At 40.2% G+C, this 23683-nt stretch overlaps 1 protein-coding gene across 1 annotated transcript in view; it reads right to left on the bottom strand.

Annotated features, from left to right (window-relative positions):
* Positions 1-23683, bottom strand: part of LOC306981088 (NACHT, LRR and PYD domains-containing protein 12-like) — a gene marked incomplete at both ends in the record, with an annotated part of 136374 nt that overhangs the window by 107480 nt on the left and 5211 nt on the right. The window contains 7 exons of the mRNA XM_079580638.1: positions 200-373; positions 9472-9645; positions 9720-11137; positions 11373-11869; positions 11962-12047; positions 12159-12257; positions 17960-18017. Of these exons, the coding sequence (XP_079436764.1) occupies positions 200-373; positions 9472-9645; positions 9720-11137; positions 11373-11869; positions 11962-12047; positions 12159-12257; positions 17960-18017 (2506 nt within the window). The remainder of the gene's footprint in view (positions 1-199; positions 374-9471; positions 9646-9719; positions 11138-11372; positions 11870-11961; positions 12048-12158; positions 12258-17959; positions 18018-23683) is intronic.

Here is a 23683-nt window from a genome sequence, read left to right as displayed (position 1 = left end):
GAACATGAGGATCAGTCTGACTCAGGCCAGGCTAAGACTGTCTCGTTTTGTCATAAAAATGCAAAAACAAGTTTTTTTCTTTTTGGCACTCAATGTGTTAATATATTCTAAACATCTATGGATAAAACTTCTAAGATTTGATTCTTCTGGAAATTAATTATTTTTGTCTTGAGCCCTGACACAGAGACTGTGAACTGACCTGAGAATCTGCAGGCGACAGTCTGACCTTTGCAGAAAACCACACAGATGAGACACTCCTGAGTCTCTCAGATTGTTATCACCGAGCTCCAGCTCAGTGAGATGTGAGGGGTTGGACTTCAGAGCTGAGGCCAGAGAGGAACAGCTGATCTCTGACAAACCACAGCCGAACAATCTGAATAAAGAATAAATGAAGTGATTAAGTCCAGAGTAAAGTCAGAGGAGTTTCTGTAGCTACAGCTGAACATCTGAGACTCTGGTTTGGAGCAGGACTCAGAGGTCGGGGGTGTTAGAGGATAACATTAAATCGCTATTTATCATACTGGGTCAGGCTGTACAGTCGTACTATCTCTGTCATAGCCTTGACTGTGGTGCTCAGGCGCCACTCTCTGCCACTGAATGCTTGCGTATCAGTATGACGCTCTGAGAGGGTATTTATCCCTCTTCTGTGGAAGCATAGACAGACTTGAATGGTAGGACTAGCGCAATGTCTCGAGTTCATGTCTCCGGGTCCCGCACCGATGGTAAATAAACTTCTCCTGCATAAGACATCCAGACTGCTGCCTGTCATTCATCTATCCTCTCGAACACCATTGTTACTTCTCTAACAATTTGGCGTCAACGAACATGTCTACAGCTGATCTGGTAAGTGCATTTTTATCCTTTGATAAAAGGGAGGGGGAATGGCCTTACCAGATTCACGCTTGATAGAAAAAAGAACAATGCAATGGGAAACGTACAATTAGTAAAAATGACATAATCTCATGTTATTGGTTAATTCTGGATGTTTGGTTCCGGTCGAGAGTAGGGACTTTAGGTCCACTAGGTGACTGGGGTATTCCGATGCACAAAGCTTGAACTGAAATAGCTGCAATAATCTGTGAAGCTCCATGCATACAGTTTAGAGTAGGTCAGGTTTTAAACTTGTTGACTCTACTGTTTATCCACATAGCCGTCATAGGCAAGAGTGAGGAACACATATTATAGACTATCTTGAGTGTAAAGCTTTGTTTAATGTTAATTTTAGTGTCAAACAAAAGGCCTCACACCGACATAGCCAGGAAGCTAGAATGCTCCAGAAAGCTGTAAACGAGCCTGGGTCCAGGTCACTGGTCTCTATGTCTGGTTTACGGATAGCAAGTGTGGGTCAAAGCAAAAGCTGTGGGCTGCTGTGTAAAGCTGTTGTTTCATGTTACTTTTAATTTTGAACTAAGTGCTGAATATTGAGTCGGTAATAATTACATAGGCCGTGTAATTAATTACTAAGGCAGTTGGACTTAGAAATACGCCACAGTCAGAGGACTGTGACCACAGGCTGGTGTGAAAACTTGAATAGAACTATCTGTTTTTAGTGGTCATAAAAGCTTGTGGTTTAATATACATCTGCTGATTTTTCTTCTGACTATAGAATAGTTACAAGAAGTAGAGAGAGTAGTTGTACTGGTGCTAAGGGATTATGGGTAGGAGATGAACCTAGGATATTTTTCTCCTAAGAGAGATAACCCGCTTAGCACCGATTTTTGAGATGTGCACAAAAGAGAGGAACACGTACGCTCCATATACAACCTATGGAGGCTGTTGTGTTTGTTCATTTCTAATCTAACTGTGAAACTCCAGAATCAACTGATGAACATTGAGAGAAATGTAACTGATGGCTATGGCTCTGGATGCAGCGAGTAGATCTTTATTTCCATGTTTTTATATTTCATATTCTGTGCTTCCTTGCTTGGTTTGCTTTGTTTGCTTGGTTTATTTGATGTTTGTTTGAATTTTTTCTTAGGGCTATAATGGACACACAGAGAACATAAAGTGTACTGAGTTATTTTGCGATAACAACATGCTTATTTGAGTAAAACTGTACATTCTTTGGTAATAAGATTACACTGACACCAACAAAGTAAAATAGAGGCAACACCATCCTCACAGTTGCTCAGTACTCACAGCATTCGAGTACACTTGAGCGAGTAAAATCCAGTGGTGGAGGAATTGCTCGACACTCTTACTTAAGAGTGCAGATACAGATTATTTTACTTGAGAAGAAGTGAAGGTATCTGACATGATTTTGACTTAAGTAGAAGTGTTGAGTTATGCATTGTGGAATGTGCTTTATAAGCGGAAGGTGAAGGTATTTAAGAGATTATTGTGCAGGATTTTAAAATCATTTGAATCCGGTTTAAACAAGGTCTAAAACAAGGTTTAAAGGAGTAAACCATTGGACTAGGTTTGAACCGGGTTTAAAACAAGGTTTAAAAGACTAAACCACTAAACCAAGTCTAAATTGGGTCTAACCAGTTCATCGTAATGAGGTCACTTTGAAAATAAAATGCTTTACTTTTAACCCAATTGAAAAATATAGTGAAGTAAAGTAGAGATTCATTCATCATAAATTTACTAAAGAAAAGTAAGATGCCCATACTTTTACCTTTTGCTTGTACTTGTGCTTTTACTTTGTTGCTTTCCACCACTGCACTTGAGCGAGTAAAAACTAAATTATTTCAAAGTAATGTTACTCTCACATAAGTAATTTGCCAGAGATTTCACCTATATCTGGACTTATAAGTGAAGGTCTTGCTGTATAACACCGACCGTGTTCACAAGCAACAAACTACGAGAGTAGAGAGTTTTCACGGACACAGGGTCAAAGAAGAACAAGGGTCTGAATGAACAAAGTAAGGGATCTGTCAGTTTTATACAAAGGACAGATTGTGTTGTTAGGGGTGACCTGATGCTGTTCGGTTTCTTTGACATTCAGCAAGATGCAATGACATAATGTTAGACCAAATTATGAACATTTTCACTTATTTCAAAGTAAGAATAATTCAGGGAGAGTGATGCTCACATTTTGTGTCTCTGCCTTGTCTCCTCTGTCCACATCTACTGTTTCTCCTATCTGTTATTGTTTTGTCTCTGTCTGTGAAGGTCCATGAGCAGAGCGTTCCTGATAAACTCTTGCCTCGGAAGATTGTTGAGTCAGTTTAACAAAACAAAATGCCAACATTGTTTGCTATAACTATTTCATAGAATAGGGGGGTATGCTTTTGAATAATGATAATGCATTGGTAAAGCAATGATACAAGTTAAGAGTCCCCGTAGGGTAAACAATGTCCGCATTTTGAATCACAATCAATTGATGTTCACATGACGGTGATGATGAATTGAAAAATGTGTTATTTTTGTGAATTGATGCTGCTTTATAATCTGTTACAGGCCACAGGAACTGTGTGGAGGACTGATTTCCGGTGTCACAATGTCACAATGTCTCTGTTTTAGCTGCAACTTGTGAGTATAACAACTGGGTTTTAAAATACACAAGGAAAAATTCTATGAGGGAAAGATGTATAACTACAAGTAGTTATGTTAGTAAAAGGTATGACTTGGGTGTGATGAGCAATAAAAACAAATGATATTGATCACAGTCAGACAAATTTAAAAGTAAAATGCGCACAATCGAGAAGTTGAAATGTCTTGCATTTTTAGTTTATTAGCCCAATAATAGAATAGATGGATAAATGTTGTTCTGCTGTGATTTGCTTAAGAAGCCTGAGTTTGTAGGCCTGGTTCTAAAAGTACCAGGACCTGAAAAATATTATATTTTGTTATTTTGTCTTCACTGTTTAGACTTGTGGTAAAGTGAAATTTAACTCTGTCTTTCTAGGCTCTGAATGTCTATATAGGCTCTCAGTTGTACAGGAGTTGCACATCGTTAATCTTTATAAAAGATTTGAATATTGAGAGATGCCCAGATTACGGCAGGTTGGCTTCCTGGTTCCTTTAAAGATAGTTTAAGTATTTGCTTTGTTACATTTTGTGCCCAAGATTAGATTGGAGTAGTCAAAACACTTCCTTTGCTCTTCTAAGTAATGCCTCGAGAACAAGGTTCAAGACAAGGTCAGCTGGAGTCCAAACTGTGTTTAGGAGAAACATATTTGCGACAAAGGTAACCAGAGGTTTAGAATGCAAACTAAGTGTCTTAATAAATTCCAACATTAGTCGGAACAGTTGTTCCCAAAGTAGGGGTTAGGATCCCCCAGGAGATAGCGAGCACTGAGATAATATGAATTTTAAATAATTCCTAATTGCAAACAGCACTGATTTGAATATAAGAGGTCAAATAAAAGAAAATTATGCAAATAATATAAAAGAGTTTAAGTGTTGTTTTGCTTGACATTGTCTAAATTACTAAACACTTTATATCTCGAATAGTTCGCAAAGGGTTTTTGGGGGTCCTGACCAGAAATGTGTAAATTAAACTTTAGAGACCAATTTAATTTAAGTCTGGAATAGACAATTGAATTTAATATAGTAAAATATAGTTAAAGATTTAAAGAAAACTTGTAGTACAGTATCTCAATTCTTGATGTTTTAATCTTAGTGATGTGGTTTTAAGAACCTAAAGGCAACTAAAATTAAACACATTAAAGACAAAAGGAGAAATGAATAACACTATGCTTACTTTCAAGCATGCTGCATTGACTCTTTTGAGGATGGGCCTTTTTTGATAAAGTACAGAATTTTTGCTTTTATTTTTGTGATGCTTTGCGTAATAGGACATGCTGAATTTTGTAGGTTTTAGATTTTAGATTTTACTTTGCCATTTTTGGTGGTGATGGGAAAAGGCAAGGGCCTGTTGCGCGTTGCGTGGGCATTGGTCCAAGTGCATTGCTCAAAGACCCTGAAATGAAAGTTCACCGAATCGATAGTCTGCCGAAGAGAAAGTCCGCCAAACTGATCGTCCACCGAACTGAGAGTCTGCTCTGCCTCGCTGAGAAACTGTCCTCGAAAACATGCCAACAAAAGCCCCGCTGCTGCTGCCCCTCGAAAGCCTTGAACAGTCGTCTGCAGGAGGACTAGTGCTCACAATTTGCCCAGGTCTGATGCCTTGCTCTCTGTACCACTTGGACCTACATTTTTAAAGTTTTTTTGCTATATACTTATTTTATATTTACTTTTTTTTAGCAATTTTTGGTGTTTTTGCCGATGGGTCAGCGGCCCATGGGATCCTCTTTTGCTGCGATTTATAATTATTATTTTTTTTCTCATTTTGATATTTTTGACTATAGAATGCTCAAATTGGTCAATGAGTCTGCATCTTAAACAGCAAAAATAATCAAGTTAAAATAAATAAATAAATACATTTTATTGGATATTTTAAGAGATAACAATTTTTTACAAAAATAAAATAATAAAACGACAGACAGAGAGATTTGAATGTTCAGTCAGTAATAGTATGCAATAAACAACATTTTAGCCTCTCAAAAATAGAGTAATTCCCAAATTACTGTGTAGCGCAGTTGCATTGATCTGTAACAGCCGATAACATAACTTTGAAAGATAAATATCCACAAGTTACCACTCGTGTGAAATAGTTTTGTTGATAGGACTGTAGGGATTAATTTTTTGTTAGTACCCAAGGAGGGTTAAGGCTTAACAATTTGTTGTTTGTGTTTATGTTCTTTCTGAACTTTCTGAAATTGATAAAAGATGTCGTGAATGTAATTTAAGTAAATTGAGTGAGTTTTGCACAGAAATTGACTGTGCAGTTGATTCTGGATTTTGTTGTTGGTTTCGGTTTTAGGTAAAATGAGAAGTCCTAAATTTTGATCAGTGGAGATACTGGTGTATGTTAATTTGAAGCGTTTATGATAAAGGTGATCATTTACATTGGAAGACTTTAGGATGCTTAGGTTGAGATATTGTGTTGTTTGCAAAGAATTGTCAGTGGAGGCTGAATCCAGATTTGAACGCATCGTGTGTTCTTAGATTTAGATCTGAGGCTGTGATTTCGAGCTGTATGCAGCCTAATGAAGAGGTTTGCATACAGTGTAAGTAAAGCGGTGTCTTCAAATTTGAAATTTGTGCTGGCAAACATGTTTTATTTCGGACTAGCAAGAGTTTTCAGTGTAATCCTGTATCTCAAGAGTCACTCAAAAGGTCACACTTATGGCCTCAAAAGTATATTGCCCAGCTTTCAACACTAATCACGACTCTGGGTGCACACGGAGCTCGTTATAATTGTTGAAAAAAGGAGGGGCCAAGAAGCAGAGGAGATTTGCTCTCTGTAGAAATAATTGTGACTCTTTCTGATCTAAATAAACAAATAATGAGAAAACAAAAGTTACAGCAAGTAGTTTAATTTCAAGTCTAAAACCTGATAATTAAACACAGGGAAAGTATCAGAAATAACGCAACATAATAAAGAATAAAGAAAAGTTGTGTAAGTGAAACCCAGTTGTTCTGAAAATAGAAAATGTGTAATGCCATTATTGCTTCATACTAACAATACTAATGCCATGATTTAATTTTTACTATATTTTTACTATATTTACTATAAAATGATATTAAAGAGTGTGATTGTTTTGATTGTGAGTGTGTAACATGTTTTAATCCATATTATTTCCAGGTTGATGACGTTAATTTCCCACAGAGACAGGGAATTTACAGGAGGAATTCTGATGCAGGAGGGTCTGATTCAGGACGGGAGCTGATGAGCCGAGAACAATAATACCAATGGCATGATATAATATGGCCTTATGCAGGCCGGAGTGTGCTTCTTTATTGTTGCAGGAGGCAACGTGGAAGAAGAAAATGTTGGTTTGTTCTGGATGTCTGGAGGCCGTGCCTGAGCATCAGTATCCTTTGTGTATCTATTTTGTGTTTCCAAGCAAGAGAAAGAAACACTTATTATCTCATCAAATATTTTAACTTGCGAATGATAGTAATGATTGATATTCATGTCATAATGGCTGAAGCTGACTCTGGTGAAAGGTCATACTTAATCGGTAAGTTTGTAGAAATTATACTGATGTGTTGATGTTTGCAAGGTATAACATTCTTTCCACAGGCGACCTGAGAGACAGGTTGGATCTGGCAGGAAGGCAAACACACATCCATTGGAGTTTGAATAAAGTTTAAATGGAAAGATTCATCTTACACACTCCCACTGTTTTTACATTTACTTCATATTTCATTATTATTTTCATCTATATATTCATAAGTGCTTTCATTTTATATTTACATTTTTTTACATTAATTATTTTATATTTTATTATTCATTTTTCATTATTATTTTCATTTATATATTCATAAGTGCTTTTATTCTATATTTACATTTTTACTTAGCTATATATACTTTATTATTTTACATTTTATTACTCTTTTATAGTTAATAAGCTTTCATGTATTTTTAATTTTACAGCATGTATTTTAGATTTATTGTTCATTTATTTAGTGTTCATTTATTTAGTGTTTGTTTATTCTTTTCTGGCCATATCACTGAAGTCCGTCACTAGTGGCCAACACCGAGGGAGCGTTAAAGGCATATAGATTGATTAGGACTTAGTGTGAGGCTAGATATATATATATTTTTAAATACTTTATTTCTATATTTACCTATTTATTATTATTATTATTATTATTATTATTATTTTAGCATTTTCTATTTTTCTATTTTATTCTTTCTATATATCATTACTCATTTTGGTCCAGTCAGTTTTCAGCTTATATTTTGATTTTGCATTTATATTTTTTAATCTTTGGTGCTTATTCTTTATGGCTTAGTTATTCAACTTACCAATTTCATTTTATTTCAATTCATAACTTTGCAGGTACAGATTCACAAGATAAAAGGGCAGGTATTCAATACTTGGTTATCTTGTGGTGAGGTTCTTTCATGTTATGTTTTGTGTGTGTTGCTCATTGCAGGTATGTTTAGGTCAAAAAGGAAGGGTTTTAAGCTCTATTTCAGAGGCCATTACGCCTGAAGTATAAGAGGATTTAATATATTTTGTCCTGAATGATGGTTTCTTGCTTAGCAGTTTTCAGTAACATTATTTTTAATCTTGATTAAAACATTGGAAGCAAGGGATAACAAATAAAAAGACTTACGATCTCGTTAGATTTGAATTTTAAGGAAAATTCATTATGCACGAGTGTATGAGCTTGCACCCTTCTCAATGGACGCTGCCAATTCTCCACGCCATTCTATTTCAACCTGAAGACTTGGAAGACAATAGGGAACTCTTGGTGTGTGTGGGCAGAATAATCCCAAAGACACACCAAGAGGTGTTACGGCACGATAGTCTACTCGTGATCCGTATAGATCTGAAGCACCTGGAGGTGTTTGACGGGCCTCACAAGTGTTGTGTTGAAATTAACCATCCGGTATGAAGATTGTTTCATGATTAATAGTTTGCTATGAGCATTCTCTTAATAAGTGAATATGATTTTCATGAGAATTGATTGATTCATATCTTTGAATATTGTGTTGTGTTTGTATTTTATTGTATATACATTTTCTGACTTGGACCAATAATATATCATTTGCAGAAGAAACTGATTGGCGGCCATGATCTTTTACTTATCCCTGATAATTGGCAATCAGGTCGGGGATTTGAGGTTTGGTCATGGTACCCCCTTTTACACGCCTTTAGTACTTGATGCATGTGTTTCTATTGGTAGCAGTATTTGCCCCGATTGGGTGATTAGTGAATCTAATGATGCACATGTCTCAGTACTTTGGGGTCACTGGGAGGGGGGTCATTTACTTCCATCACAATGACCCGTATAACTATGTACTGTGGTACTTCACATGAAGTGTTGAATGTTGTTTTGAAATGTCAATTCTGTGTATGCTTCTACTTAGGGCATAGATAAACCATTTGAATTTTGATTTTATTCTAAAATCTTGGTTTTGGATTAAATTGAAACTTAGGTAGTTGATTCAGGTTTATTTTATGCTGGCGTTTAATTTTGATTTTTTTCACTTAGTCAAAACCACTAGAAAACTGTAGTTTTGAAAGGGAGGAGTGTTAGAGGATAACATTAAATCGCTATTTATCATACTGGGTCAGGCTGTACAGTCGTACTATCTCTGTCATAGCCTTGACTGTGGTGCTCAGGCGCCACTCTCTGCCACTGAATGCTTGCGTATCAGTATGACGCTCTGAGAGGGTATTTATCCCTCTTCTGTGGAAGCATAGACAGACTTGAATGGTAGGACTAGCGCAATGTCTCGAGTTCATGTCTCCGGGTCCCGCACCGATGGTAAATAAACTTCTCCTGCATAAGACATCCAGACTGCTGCCTGTCATTCATCTATCCTCTCGAACACCATTGTTACTTCTCTAACAGGGGGTAAATGCTGTAGTTTTTCAGACATGATCTCCTACACTTTACTTCACTCTCAGAGAACGGTTACGTCCCATCACTCAGTGATTAAAGGATGAGGAGAGTGGAGGATGGACGAGCGAGAGCCGTCACAGACCTGACACTGACCTGAGAGAGGAGAGCTGACAGTGAGGACTCTTCAGACCTGCACACAGCACAGACACTGAGGAGTCACTCAGTTTATTATGACTCAGATCCAACTCTCTGAGATGGGAGGGGCTGGAGCTCAGTGCTGACGCCACCACTTCACAGTGAAGATCTGAGAGTCCACAGAAACTAAACCTGTAACAGATGTTAGAGCGACATGTGAGTGATTCTAACAGGTCTGTGAAGCTTCTGTCTGACTGAGGACTCACTCAGCCTTCCTGCAGTTCCTCACCGCTGGGATCAGTCTCTCTTTACCCTGAGGAGACGTTTTGTACTTCTTTAGGTCCAGCTCCTCCAGGACCTGCTCTGACATCTGCAGCATGTAGGCCAGAGCCGAGCACTGGATCTCAGACAGTTTCTCCTTAGATCCACCTCCAGACTTCAGGAAGTCCTGGATCTGCTGTTGCACAGACTGGTCCTTCAGCTCCATCAGACAGTGGAAGATGTTGATGCTTCTGTCGGGAGAGACTCTCCATGAGCTCATCTTTTTAAGATTCTTAATGACTTCTGTGATTTCTGATTGGTCGATTGGACTCAGCAGAGCTCCTAAAAGTCTGTGGTTGGACTCCAGACTGAGGCCATGAAGGAACCGCACAAACAGGTCCAGGTGGCCGTTTGGACTCTGCAGGGACTTTAATAGAGCTTTTCTGAGGAACTGATCTGGACTTGACCCTGAGACGGTTCCTTCACTTCCATAAAGAAACTTCCTGACCACCTCCTGGTTGTTCTGAAAGCAGTGGTGAAGGTAAACGGCTGCCAGAAACTCCTGCACACTCAGGTGGATGAAGCAGTAGACTGACTGGTTGAAGACACTCTCTCGTTTGAAGATCTCAGTGCAGAGTCCGGAGTAGACCGAGGCCTCGCTCAGGTCTAGACCCACCTGCTCCAGGTCTTCTTGGTAGAACATGATGTTTCCTGTCTGCAGATGCTCAAAGGCCAGTCTCCCCAGCTTCAGGAGCAGCTCTGTGTCGGCCTCTGTCAGCGTCTGACCACTCTCTTCCTGCGCATTTGGATCCTCCTCAGGCCTGACCTCCTGGACACCAGACTTTCTGAATCTCTTCTTCTCTGGACCTTCTTCACGTTCTGTTTCTAACTTCCTCTTCCTGTGCAGCGGTTTATACTTCCTCTTCCTGTGCGTCTGCACCAACAGGAAGTGTGCGTACATGTCTGTGAGGGTCTGGGGCAGTGGTCCGCTCTGATGGCTTCTCAACACGTGGTCCAGGACTGTGGAGGTGATCCAGCAGAAGACTGGGATCTGGCTCATGTTGTGGAGGCTGCGGGAGGTTCTGAGGTGGGACAGGACTGTTTGAAGCTGCTCTTCATCTGAGAACCTCTTCCTGAAGTACTGCTCCTTCTGTGGGTCAGTGATGAAGCCCCTGACCTCCGTGACCCTGTGCACGCACCGCGCTGGGATCTGATGGGCCGCCGCTGGGCGGGAGGTGATCCATATAAGGGCGTGAGGAAGCAGATCGCCTCTGATGAGGTTCACCAACAGTACGCCCACCTCTGACCTCTGTGTGACCTCAGAGATGAGCTCACAGCTGAAGTCCAGAGACAGTCTGCTCTCGTCGAGGCCGTCAAAGATGAACAGGAGTTTACAGACGGACAGAGTGTGGGCTGTGAGCGTCTGTGGGGCAGAGAAACACAACATTTAACATCCATGACTTTACACCACTTTCCTTCAACCCTCACTTTAAACCAGTGAGTGGTGGAGCTCCAGTGTGAGGGACTGCAGGGTTTACAGTGAATGTGAACACAGACTGAACTAACAAACGCCCTGAGAGCCAGGAGTCATTTCAAAAGTGTTTGAGACTTTGAAATATATGATGTGAAAGGTAAAGCTTTCTCTAAATGAGAGTGACCTGTGGATCCAGCGCTGGATGGAACACTTGGATCAGCTCCATCAGACTGTAGCGCCCCCTTCTGACCAGGTTCATCTCTCTGAAGGACAGTGGCACCACCAGCTGCAGCTCCTGGTTCTCTGAGCCCTGGGCCCAGTCCAGACAGAACTTCAGGACTGAGAAGGTCTTCCCCACTCCAGCCACGCCCACAGTCAGCACGGCTCTGATGGAGCCCTGCTGCAGCGCCCCCTGCTGCTGCTCAGGGGGCAGAGCTTTAAAGATGTCCTTGCACCTGATGGTGATCTCCTGGACCTGCTTCTTCTTGGACTGTGTCTCCAGACTCCTCTCCTCAGGTTGGGCTCTGGCCTCTTCACTGAGGCCCTCTGTGATGTACAGCTCAGTGAAGATGCTGTTCAGAAGAGTTCTTTCTCCTGATTCTTCACTTCCCTCTGTCACACTCTCACATCTGCTGCTCAGGCTCTGCTTATGGTCCTTCAGAACCTTGTGGAGACCTTCACCTGGACACAGAGGAGGAGACACCTGTTAATGTTGATGAACAGGTCTCTTATTCCCTGCTGTAGTTGATGAGTCTCAGACTGAGCAGACTCACCTGGTGCAGGGCCTTGAACCCCCTGATCAGGACTGTTGCCTGTGTCTCCACACTGAGGCCAGGCGTCCTGCTCTGACTCTGTTTCTCTGTGACACAAACACACAGCACTGAGCACGTCTTTAACATCTCACAAGTTACAATCACAAATATAAAGCACAGTTTAGCTGCTGAGACTCTGTGTTCAGGTCAGATCTTACTGTGAGTCTGGAGCAGGTTCAGGACTGAAGTTTGGATTATTGCCTTTAGACCAGTTACTCTTCATGGACAGAGCCGACACTGAGGCTGTGGATCTGCTTCTGTGGAGAGAAGATGATTCATGTTTGAACCTGAAATGTGAAGTCAGCCTCTGGCCAGCAGGGGGCGTGTTAATGCAGGAGCAGAGATGACTTTAACATAAGATAAGATTCCAGTTTAAAGGCAAATATTAAAGTAAAATCAGATCAGTGATACTTGTTTATCTTAAAGGGCAAAGGTGAAGCTTCAGCACCACCTGGGCTCTCTGTGACCCTGAGGAAAACCCTCTGTGGGATTTCAGTCTGGTCACAGCTCCTTCAGGCCTCGAGCCAAAGTCCAACAGAACAATCAGATTAATGTCTTTATTTTCTTTATGACGATCAACGAGGAGCCAGTCATTACTGATGGATTTATGATCTTTAACTGAATCTCTGTGATTCACTTCAACTCTAATACTAATGTAACACAGGGAAGGGCATCAGGGTTTGTCAGTGTTTCACTGAAATATGAACATGAATATTCACTCAAAATCACTTTTAGACAATCACAGAATCTTAATACAATCAGTAAAAAAAATAATCACTTCCTTTGACTGAACCATTTTAAAAACCTTTACTTCATCTGTAGTTCTCCCGTACGAGGGGTTAAAGTAACTCAAATAATGACGATAAAATAATTAAAATATGAATGTGGTAAAAACCAAAGCAGCAAAACTAGACTTGAGAAACATCAAAGGTGTGAAAAACAAAGTGGTAAAATCCCACATGTGATTAAATCATCTGTGAATCTGGATTCATTATAACAACATGGTTCATTTAATAACATTAATATCATGTCCATAAACTTAGTCCATGTATCGTCCACAGATCCTCCCATATGTTTCACCTGCACTTATCTCTGACCACAGGCCTGGAGCTTTTTAACCTCTGAACCCACACTTTAATGCATCGTCTCCAGTTCAGCTTTACCCAAATCTCCAATGGAGAGCAACAGTGTGAGTGTGTGAAAACTGAGTCACATTTTTATTTTACATTTTTGCTTTTCGTAGGTTTTTGTTGCTTTTCTGTTTTCGTCGCTCTTTCAATTTTTTTTTCAGTAAAATTTAGATTTGGGTAAAGCCAAACTGTAGAAAATGTGCTCGGTTCAGGTGGGGGTTTAGAGGTGAACAGAAATTATTGACGAGATAATTTTTATCTCCAAAGTTTAAGCTACTGTTGTGGCTAACTAAGCTAACTAAGCTAACTAAGCTAACTAAGCTAACTAAGCTAACTAAGCTAGCTAACAGCAGGTGCTAATGTCGTGACAAACGTCTCCACATTGAGCTTTTGGACTTTGTCTCGGTCCATTTAGGAAACTGATCCATCTGCTCATCCATCAGTGTCTCTGAGGCCTGAGGTTTAAGACTCAGATCTACAGGAAATAAGAAAATATTACAGCACGACCTGAAACTGAAGAGGGAAAAGTGGAGGAGCTAAAACTAAACAAGTGAATGAAAAACAACATAAGGTTCATGAGAAGAAGAAAACAAAGGATAACTTTGATGAACATCATATTAATGACATTTAAATGAACCATGTTTTCATTTTAATGACGTCTAAATTCTCAGATTTTCACACAGAATTTTCACATGTGGGATTTTATGGAACTCAGTTTTACCCTGTTCTGTTTCTAGTTTTACTGCTTTGATTTTTACCACATTCATATTTAATGATGTTTTGTTCCTTTGACCCGTCACACTCACGTTCATCTGTTTAGTCTTTAAATATTATATTTCCCTGAGCGTTAGATCGAATCATCAAAGGTCGTTCAGAGAAATCACGACAATAAGAAGAGTCTCCTTTGTTTCATGACCATCACAAAATGGCCGCCAGAGCTGTTGTTCCAATGGGTTACCGTGACAACGCCTTATCATGAGTTTATCACAGATCTGTGAATGATCCACTCACTGCTCAGCTTTATCTGTGGATAAACTTCACATCAGGTTTGTTTCTCACCGTGAGTCTGGAGCAGGTTCACGTCTGAAGTCTGGATTAAAGTCTTTAGACCTGTCACTCTTCATGGACAGAGCCGACACTGAGGCTGTGGATCTGCTTCTGTGGAGAGAAGATGATTCATGTTTGAATAAATTAAAGTAAAATTAAAGTCCAACAGAACAATCAGATTAATGTCTTTATTTTCTTTATAACGATCAACGAGGAGCCAGTCATTACTGATGGATTTATGAACTTTAACTGAATCTCTGTGATTCACTTCAACGCTAATGCTGCTTCCAAACGCGTTTTGGCGCCTCCAAAGCGTCAGGTTTACATTTAAAATACATGGAGGACGCGCCTCCGGGGGGCGTCAAGATGTCCCGCAGCGGAACATCTTGTCCCGCAGCGGAACATCTTGGCGGGACATCTTTGAGGTTTTTCGCGCTTGGTGAGCGTTTGACGCCTCCAGGGCATCGAGCGCGGCCGACGCTCGAGTTGGGAAATGTTGAACTTTTTGGCGAAATTCGCGAGCGTCGACCAATCAGGAGCTTCCCCCCACAGTGACGTTGTAGCTGAGCCACCGGGGCAGATTCTACGCCGGCCCCACAGATGTAAACAAGTCACAAGTCACGGAGGTTTAGCTTCATTGTGAACCGGAGCTACAGCAAAGACACATCAGTGTTTCTTTATCTAAACACCCGGGATTAAAAGCGGCGACAAGAAAGGTTATTTCAGAGGCTGAATCTGTGCTGGGAATGTGTTTGGGCCTCGAGGAGCCTGTTGTAGCATTAGCACCGGAGAAAGCTAATGCTAAGCTAAACCTCCGGTCCTCACGTGAAAACGAGAAACATCCACAAATAAAGTCAAGAAAGAACAATGATGATCACACACTGAGCTGGGCTGATGTTGTAGTTTATTACTCACATCATCTACAATTAGCTCCGGGGGAAAACCATAGCTTGCTAGCTCAGTTAGCTCAGTTAGCTCAGTTAGCTCCATTAGCTCAGTTAGCTCAGTTAGCTCAGTTAGCTCAGTTAGCTCGGTTAGCCCAGTTAGCTCAGTTAGCTCACATTGAGCTCCGGTTTTCTCCCATGAAAACAAGCATTATGCACTAATAACGTCAATGAATCCGTAACGACATAGAGCAGCTTTATGACGATCACACACTGAGCCGCCTTCACACATTTGTGGTTTATTGCAGACTTTTAATCAACAATGAGCTGTAGCAGGTACAGTGTATTTCAGGCAGAGCTACTTCCAAGATGCTACGAACAGACTCTGAGCTGACGCACGGCCAGAGCGTCTGACGCTCGGTGACATTTGTGACGAGCGTCTGACTTTAGTAACACAAGCGTCCAGCGACGGGCTTGAGGCGCGTTTTGACGCCCAAAACACGTTTGGTGTGGACGCAGCATAATACTAATGTAACACAGGGAAGGGCATCAGGGTTTGTCAGTGTTTCACTGAAATATGACACGACTCAAATAAATACTTAAAAACATCATCTGTTTAGTCTTTAAATATTATATTTCCCTGAGCGTTAGATCGAATCATCAAAGGTCATTCAGAGAAATCACGACAATCAGAAGAGTCTGGTTAGTTTTATGACCATCACAAAATGGCCGCCAGAGCTGTTGTTCCAGTGGGTTACCGTGACAACGCCTTATCTACAGTTTTATTACAGATCTGTGAATGATCCACTCACTGTTTATTACGAGTGAAGGAACTTTCACAAACTCGAATAGTTGAACATGAAACATAAAGTAATGAGTTTAGTCACATTTGTCTTTGAAGGAGGTTAAATAAGAAACAAACTCACTTTGTCCCACAGAGCTGTGGCTCAGTGCTGCCCTCTGGAGGCTTTGCTTTTCCTTCTGCCATTTCCTCAGAGTCTCGTCCTGGGGGAGAATCAGAGCCTTTAACACAGAGATAAACCTCATCATGTGAACGCTGAGTTTATTTACCTGAGACTGAACGGACAGGAAACAGTGAGACTCGGAGACTCGGAGACTCGGAGACTCGGAGACTCGGAGACTCGGAGACTCGGAGACTCGGAGACTCGGAGACTCGGAGACTCGGAGACTCGGAGACTCGGAGACTCTGCTCTGTCTGATGCTCCTGTAGACGCACTTTGACTCTGATTCAGGCAAAGCTACAGGTTAATGATCCACTAATACAACATCCATCATAAACTAAAGGTCAAAAAGAGTTAATGATTATTTAAGTTGTCAAAGTTTTCCCAGTTTTTATCATAGTTTTGTCTCTGATCATGAGTTTCTTCATTTGCTTTGGCTTTTCAGACTTAAGGCAGAGTCAACAAGCAAAGGTTCAGGATCAGTGTTTAGACGATAAACAAAGATGGTCCAGTTTGTCCCACTGACCTTTACATGTGTTTCAGGATTCAGACGCTCAGTTTCATTAAGGCAAAGGTTTTATGTTTCATGTTGCACGATTGAACCTGATCATAACAAAGGCCAATAAAACAATTCAGATTCTGGAAACGTAAGGATGGAAAAAGCTGTGAGAAATGTTGAATAAAATCCTCTTTATTCTCTTGTGTCCTGATGATTTACAGTTCATGACGTTTGTACTGAATGTGTTTGTCTCAGTTTTGAATTGTCCTTTGGGAAGAATAAAGTTGTTTGAATTGAATTTGACTTGAATTTGTCTTTTAGTCGTTGACAAACCTGCTCAGAAATCCAGGTACGAGGTTTACTGTTTTGGATTGACCAAGACTGTCTTTGGAAACAGAAAAACAATTGTCTTAGTTTGTTATGGAGCCCTGGAAGTGACGTCAGACAAAAAATACATATATAGATTTTTTTTGTTTTTTATTTTGAACATTATTCCTTTAGTCGGTTTCATGTTTCATGTTGCACAGAACGTTTGTAAAACCTTTGACAATAGTAATAAACAGTTTTCTGATTCTGAGCCGATTATTGCTCCACGTGTAAGAATCCGGAATGACATCAGGATCCAAACAGCCTCACATGAAACTCTTTTATTGAACTAAAGAGTTTAGTTCAATGAATAAAGATGGAGCTGATTAACCTCTTAACTCCCGCCTGAACCGAGAGGATCTTTTTCCTCACGTCATCAGATTTTTTCCCCAGCATTTTTTTGTTGGGTTTTCAACTCATTTTTGTAACTTTTTTGTCATTTTTTTGTCATTTTTTTTTGTCTTTTTTTCGTCAATTTTTTGTAATTTTTTTGCCATTTTTTAAATCAAATTTTTGTCATTTTTCGTCACATGTTTTCACAGTTTTGTCATTTTTTTGTCACATTTTTGTGTATTTTTTGTCACATTGTCATTTTTTGTCATTTTTTTGTTTTTTTATTTGTCTTTTTTTTATTTTTTGTCAATTTTTCGTCATTTTTTAATAAAATTTTTGTCATTTTTTTGTCACATTTTGTCATTTTTTGGTCATTTTTTGATACATTTTTTGTCATTTTTTTGTCACATTTTGTAACATTTTTGTCATTTTTTATCACATTTTTGTGTTTTTTTGTCATTTTTTTGGTCAATTTTTAATCAATTTTTTTCACTTTTTGTCGTTTTTTTGTCAATTTTTTGTCACATTTTTGCCACTTTTTCATCAATGTTTTCTCACTTTTTTCTCACATTTCCATCATTGTTTTCGTCTCAGTTCCGTCTCTATTTTCTCACCTTTTTTCCAGGAGCTTTTGGATTGGGGTAAAGCCAAACTGGAGAAAACGTGCTCGGTTCAGGCGGGAGTTAAGGGGTTTAAAATACGTCACATCCAAACTCCTCCAGACACGGCTGCACTAACCCAGAGCGAACACCAGGGGGCAGCAGGTCCAGCAGATCAGCCCTGATGGAGCTCAGGCCTGGAGAGCAGATACAGCTCAGAACATGTACACGTTTAAACTGGATTAAACATGTTCTTACTCTCACTTTGAGCTGAACTTAAAGAGCCAAACCTAAAGATATTCAAGGAAACTATAGATAGTTGGTGTAATAGTCGTAGTCGAGTATTCTGCATCAGCTTCATGCTCATGAGTTCACTTTTATCCTAATGTTACAATCACCAACATCATCAGCAGAATTAGCTTCACAGCATGCTAATAAATGAATAGTTATTGATCATACTTATCCTCGTCTTTATCATTGAAAAGACTCACAGAAACAGAGTGGCGTTTGAGTTTTTATTGAATCATTGGGGCTCAGCCTGGACGTGAGAGTCTCCCCCCGGAGTCTGGACACCGGCGGTGGTAGAAGAGGAGACCCAGGGGCGGAGGAGGGGCGCAGCACAGCCGGGGGAACCGGAGGGGGATCCTGGGGAACGGCTGCAGGCAGGTCTTCCGGGTTTGAGTTTGTGCTTCGTTTTGTTTCTTCGTTCATGAGCCCCTTCATTTTCAACAAAACACTTTTGAATTTGCCTTGATAATTTATTCATGGCCTTGAATATGAAGAAACTAAATCTGCAGAGAAGCTAATCTTATACATGCGTTTCCAGTGACATCACGCATAGTTACGGCGGCCATTTTGAATACCGAATCATAGCAATATCAGTGGCATTTTTATGTTCTCGCAATCACTGCTCAAGAAGAAAACAGTAAAAACACGGCCTCAGCAACAGAGTCTGAGTCACTGTTTAAGCTGCTCAAGACGTTAGCATTAGCGATGCACGATGATGCTAATTTGAACCGATAACCGATAATTCCGCATGTCCCGATACCGATAATGACACCGATAATTATGTAAATATATTTGCACTTTATTTTGTGACAAGAACTCAATGTAACAGTTCACAGTTCTGCCCAAAATGTATTAACTCCACCAAGCAACAAACAAGTGTATAAATATAAATCAAATCATGAGTTTTACTTTGGGTTTTTACAGTTCATCATCTGAGCAGGTCTGACTCTGCTCATCTGTGTCACAGCTTATTAAAAAAAACAATAATACTAGCTACTACTTCCTTCCTAGTGTTTTTCTTTTTGTTGACATCACACTAATGAATTCTACTTATTTACAACACTGGAATATAGACAGTACTATAGTGATAATACTACAGCACAAAAACAAGACTCTCTCCTGCACTGGGCTCATTTATGCCTCATGTGGCAGCGCGGCTCATTTCATTAATGTAAAACTCCTCTCGTTCATAGCGCTTCAGTCTCGGGGCTGTCGTGTTTATTTGATCAGAAATACTAAGATAATACATGAGTTTTTAGGCCTCGCTCTGTCCCAGTAACTCACGTGAGCGAGTCAGAGGTTCACATTTCCTCGTCTTTTTCTCATGTTGTTGCGGTGCTGATGTTGAAGTGACTTTGGTGTAAAAAGTCTAAAAACTCCTTCACGGAGAGCGCCTTTTCCATCTTTTTTTGTTGGGGATTCAACTCATTTTTGTAACTTTTTTGTCATTTTTTTGGTCATTTTTTTGTCATTTTTTGTCATTTTTGTTGTTCTTTTTTTGTCTTTTTTAGTCATTTTTTTGTTCTTTTTTTGTCACATTTTTTGTCATTTTTTGTTCTTTTTTTTGTCCGGCAGGACATCATGGAGATAGTTTTTATTAACAACATTTTGCTCACAAATGTGAGTAATTTAGAACATTTTACTGAATTCAAGCAACATTTAAGTAAAACACCTCAATTTTTCACTAAATAAGAAAGTTTTCCTTAAATGATTCCATTTTCTGAGGACATTTTGCTTAATTCTAGTGATTTATTTGCTTAAATTTAGTGTTTCTTTCCTGTTTTATGATGAGAAAAATATTCTAGAAATAAGAATTCTTAGCAAGAAAAAAACACTGACCCCATTGGTAGAATTTTTTCCTTAAAACAAGACAAAATGTCTTATTTTAAGATTTTCCTCCCTTGTTTTTAGGAGGGCACTTTTTGCAGTGCACCAACAAAAGAATGTTAAATGAAGATCTGTGTTTGAGTAAAATGAAGGAAAAATAATGAGTTTTTTTGTGTATGTTTCTGAGGTCATGTGAAGGAACGGTTGTGTTTATATTTTCCTTCTCTCTAAGGAAGTTGAGAATGTTCTTATTTTCAACAAGTCCTCCAAATCCATACGACACAAGTGGTCGTTTGTCTTATCCCTTAATTACGACCATATAAGACGTTTACTAAAACAGCGCCCCCAAGCTCCCATTGAGGGTATGTACATTTACATTACATTTAACCCAATTCAGAAACGACTTTATTTTACGTAGTGTTTTGCGATGACGATTCCAAAACTCAAACGCAAAGAAATAAATCACAAACTGGCAAAATGAGCCCCACATGCAATAAGTAAAGCCGTCCCAGATCTTCAGCCCCGCCACACCTGTGGAGGAACTGAACGTCCAGCGGTGCCAAAGGCTCTCCAAGCGCGCTCTGCGCTATTACGCATCACACCTCCCCAACCGCAGCAGCGGCGACTATTCACCATCCTCATCATTTATTATATTATATGTGTGAGCTATAGGTTATCGCCATTTTACTCACAACAACAGCGACACCAAAGCACAACTCACCATTGACGCCTTCGTTTCTTCTATATGCGTCACTGCCAACTCCATAAACTCTCCTGTCCGCTTCCATCTCTGTCCTCAAACGTCCTCGTGTCTCAGACTCCGTGTCTCCCGTACGTCCGGTTGTCCGGTGACCGCGGCGATCCTCGGATCCGCCCCGGGTTCCAGTGCGCATGATTCGGGGAAACACCGCTGTCACCCCGGCAAAGTCGGGCCTCGGCTCCGCTGCTGTTCTCCACAAAGTCCTGCATCTCTGTCAGAGTTCCTCTTGAAAACGTGCAGCCAAATGTCCTGATCAAACTGATGTGGTTCATTTCTCCGCAGTTTCGTCATTTAAGGATAAAAATATAAAACATCACAGCTGTGTTTAGCTCGCGGGTTTTTCCAACTAGATTTGACGGACACTCGCTCTGTCCAATGAAAACACGTGAATCAGCTCGAGGGCGTTTGGGCAGGTGAGCCTGCGCTCTGATTGGCTGAAGGGTCAGCTACGTCATATCCAGTAATATTTGTTAATAATTATCATCATTATATTATAAACAATCTGAAATAAACTGTTGTAAAGCATTTCCTCTGATGCCTGTGATTTATATGAACAATGTTACACATTTTATTATTTTTCTATTCAAAATAAATGTCTTGGTCATAATCATTCTGCCCATATGTGATTCTATGACATAATGGGCTAAACACATGATGCAGATTAAAGGTTCAGATCATTTATGTGTCATTACAACATGTGTCTCTACATGTGGCCCCTCCTTCGACTGAGGCGAGCCGTCAGGAGCAGTGGGCAGGAGCGTGGAGCATCTGGGGACCATCTCCAGATGTGGAGCCAGGCTGATGGTCAGAATCACCTGCTGGAGGATTCACCTAATGCACATGTTTTATGTTTAAAGCAAATGTAATAGAGACACTGCAGATGTGGCACTTTGTGTTCAGTGTGAATGTTTTGTCATGTCTGATTGTGTGTGCGCAGATGAGCGGCTCTGTCGCCAAGAAAAAAGACAAATCCCCTCTGGGGCTAAAGATGTTTATCTTATCTTATCATATCTTATCTTATGTTGGGTGCAGATGAATTCCACACTGAAAGGGAATTTAACCCAGGACCCTCTCACTGTGAGGCCAGAGCACAAACCACTCAGCCACATGTGCCGCCATCATGTAAATCATACAGACGACTGTCAAGTGTGTTTTAATAAAATATAGAAATGTAAACATGACTTTATCAAATAGTAGTGAGGAGGTTGCATTATTTCTGTGCAGAGGAACATCATCATCATTCCCTATGATGTAAACATCTAATGAACAGCTGCAGGGACAGATGTGCTTCATGGAGTTCTGGACAGTCCAATTGCGTCCAGTTCTTTAGGTTCCTTTGTGAGCCAGTGTACGACACTGAGATGGTCAAATGTCCACGCTCACTTTTATGTTACATGACTTAACACTGGTGATCCACATGTGGCTGTGGCTTCTCCTGTGGCTCCTCCTGTGGCTCCACCGACATCACATATGATCAACCAACACACACATGCACCACATGTATGTGCAAACCCTCACGGTCCAGATGAAACGTGACATGATGAAAACTATAAGAATTATGTTTTTGTTTCTTAATTTTATCATAACCCCTGAGTAAATGTTTGTCTAATTAAGGTTTAGTGTTGATAAAGCAGAGAAAAAACATAAAACAATGTTGAAAATTCTGATATGTGTAAAAAATACCCCAGAAAAAAATAAATCACAATTATTTTGATAAGACACAAGAAAATTAATACAGGTTTAGATTCATTGTGCTTTGATTCATTTTCTTTTTTTCTTCAGTTTGCCGCTTGCAGATTTACTCAGTAAAAAGAGAACTACACTCAAGTACAGATACTACTTCAAAATAATATTACTTGAGTAAAAGTAAAACACTCAAATAACAATTAAAAATATAAATAAATGGATCCCAGAAAGAATAGTTATTGCTGCGGTAAATATATAAATGCATAAGTAGTAGATAATAAGAAATGTACAAATAAATAATTCAAATCAAATACATAAACCCCTTTCTTTTTTCTTCCCTCCTGTGCACCTTTTGCTATAGGGTTAAATCCTGCTTTAGTCCATATAAATCACAGACATCAGAGGAAATGCTTTACAACAGTTTATTTCAGATTGTTTATAATATAATGATGATAATTATTAACAAATATTACTGGATATGACGTAGCTGACCCTTCAGCCAATCAGAGCGCAGGCTCACCTGCCCAAACGCCCTCGAGCTGATTCACGTGTTTTCATTGGACAGAGCGAGTGTCCGTCAAATCTAGTTGGAAAAACCCGCGAGCTAAACGCAGCTGTGATGTTTTATATTTTTATCCTTAAATGACGAAACTGCGGAGAAATGAACCACATCAGTTTGATCAGGACATTTGGCTGCACGTTCTCCAGAGGAACTCTGACAGAGATGCGGGACTTTGTGGAGAACAGCAGCGGAGCCGAGGCCCGACTTTGCCGGGGTGACAGCGGTGTTTCCCTGCATCATGCGCACTGGAACCCGGGGCAGATCCGAGGATCGCCGCGGTCACCGGACAACCGGACGTACGGGAGACACGCAGTCTGAGACACGAGGACGTTTGAGGACAGATGGAAGCGGACAGGAGAGTTTATGGAGTTGGCAGTGACGCATATGGAGGAGAAGAAACGAAGGCGTCAATGGTGAGTTGTGCTTTGGTGTCGCTGTTGTTGTGAGTAAAATGGCGATAACCGATAGCTCACGCATATAATATAATAAATGATGAGGATGGTGAATAGTCGCCGCTGCTGCGGTTGGGGAGGTGTGATGCGTAATAGCGCAGAGCGCGCTTGGAGAGCCTTTGGCACCGCTGGACGTTCAGTTCCTCCACAGGTGTGGCGGGGCTGAAGACCTGGGACGGCTTTACTTATTGCATGTGGGGCTCATTTTGCAAGTTTGTGATTTATTTCTTTGCGTTTGAGTTTTGGAATCGTCATCGCAAAACACTACGTAAAATAAAGTCGTTTCTG

This window comes from Gobius niger, assembly GCF_951799975.1.
Source record: "Gobius niger genome assembly, chromosome: 21".
In the NCBI taxonomy this organism is placed as follows: domain Eukaryota; kingdom Metazoa; phylum Chordata; class Actinopteri; order Gobiiformes; family Gobiidae; genus Gobius; species Gobius niger.
The sequence above is the reverse complement of the archived record's forward strand: the minus strand, read 5'-3'. Positions and strand labels throughout refer to the sequence as shown.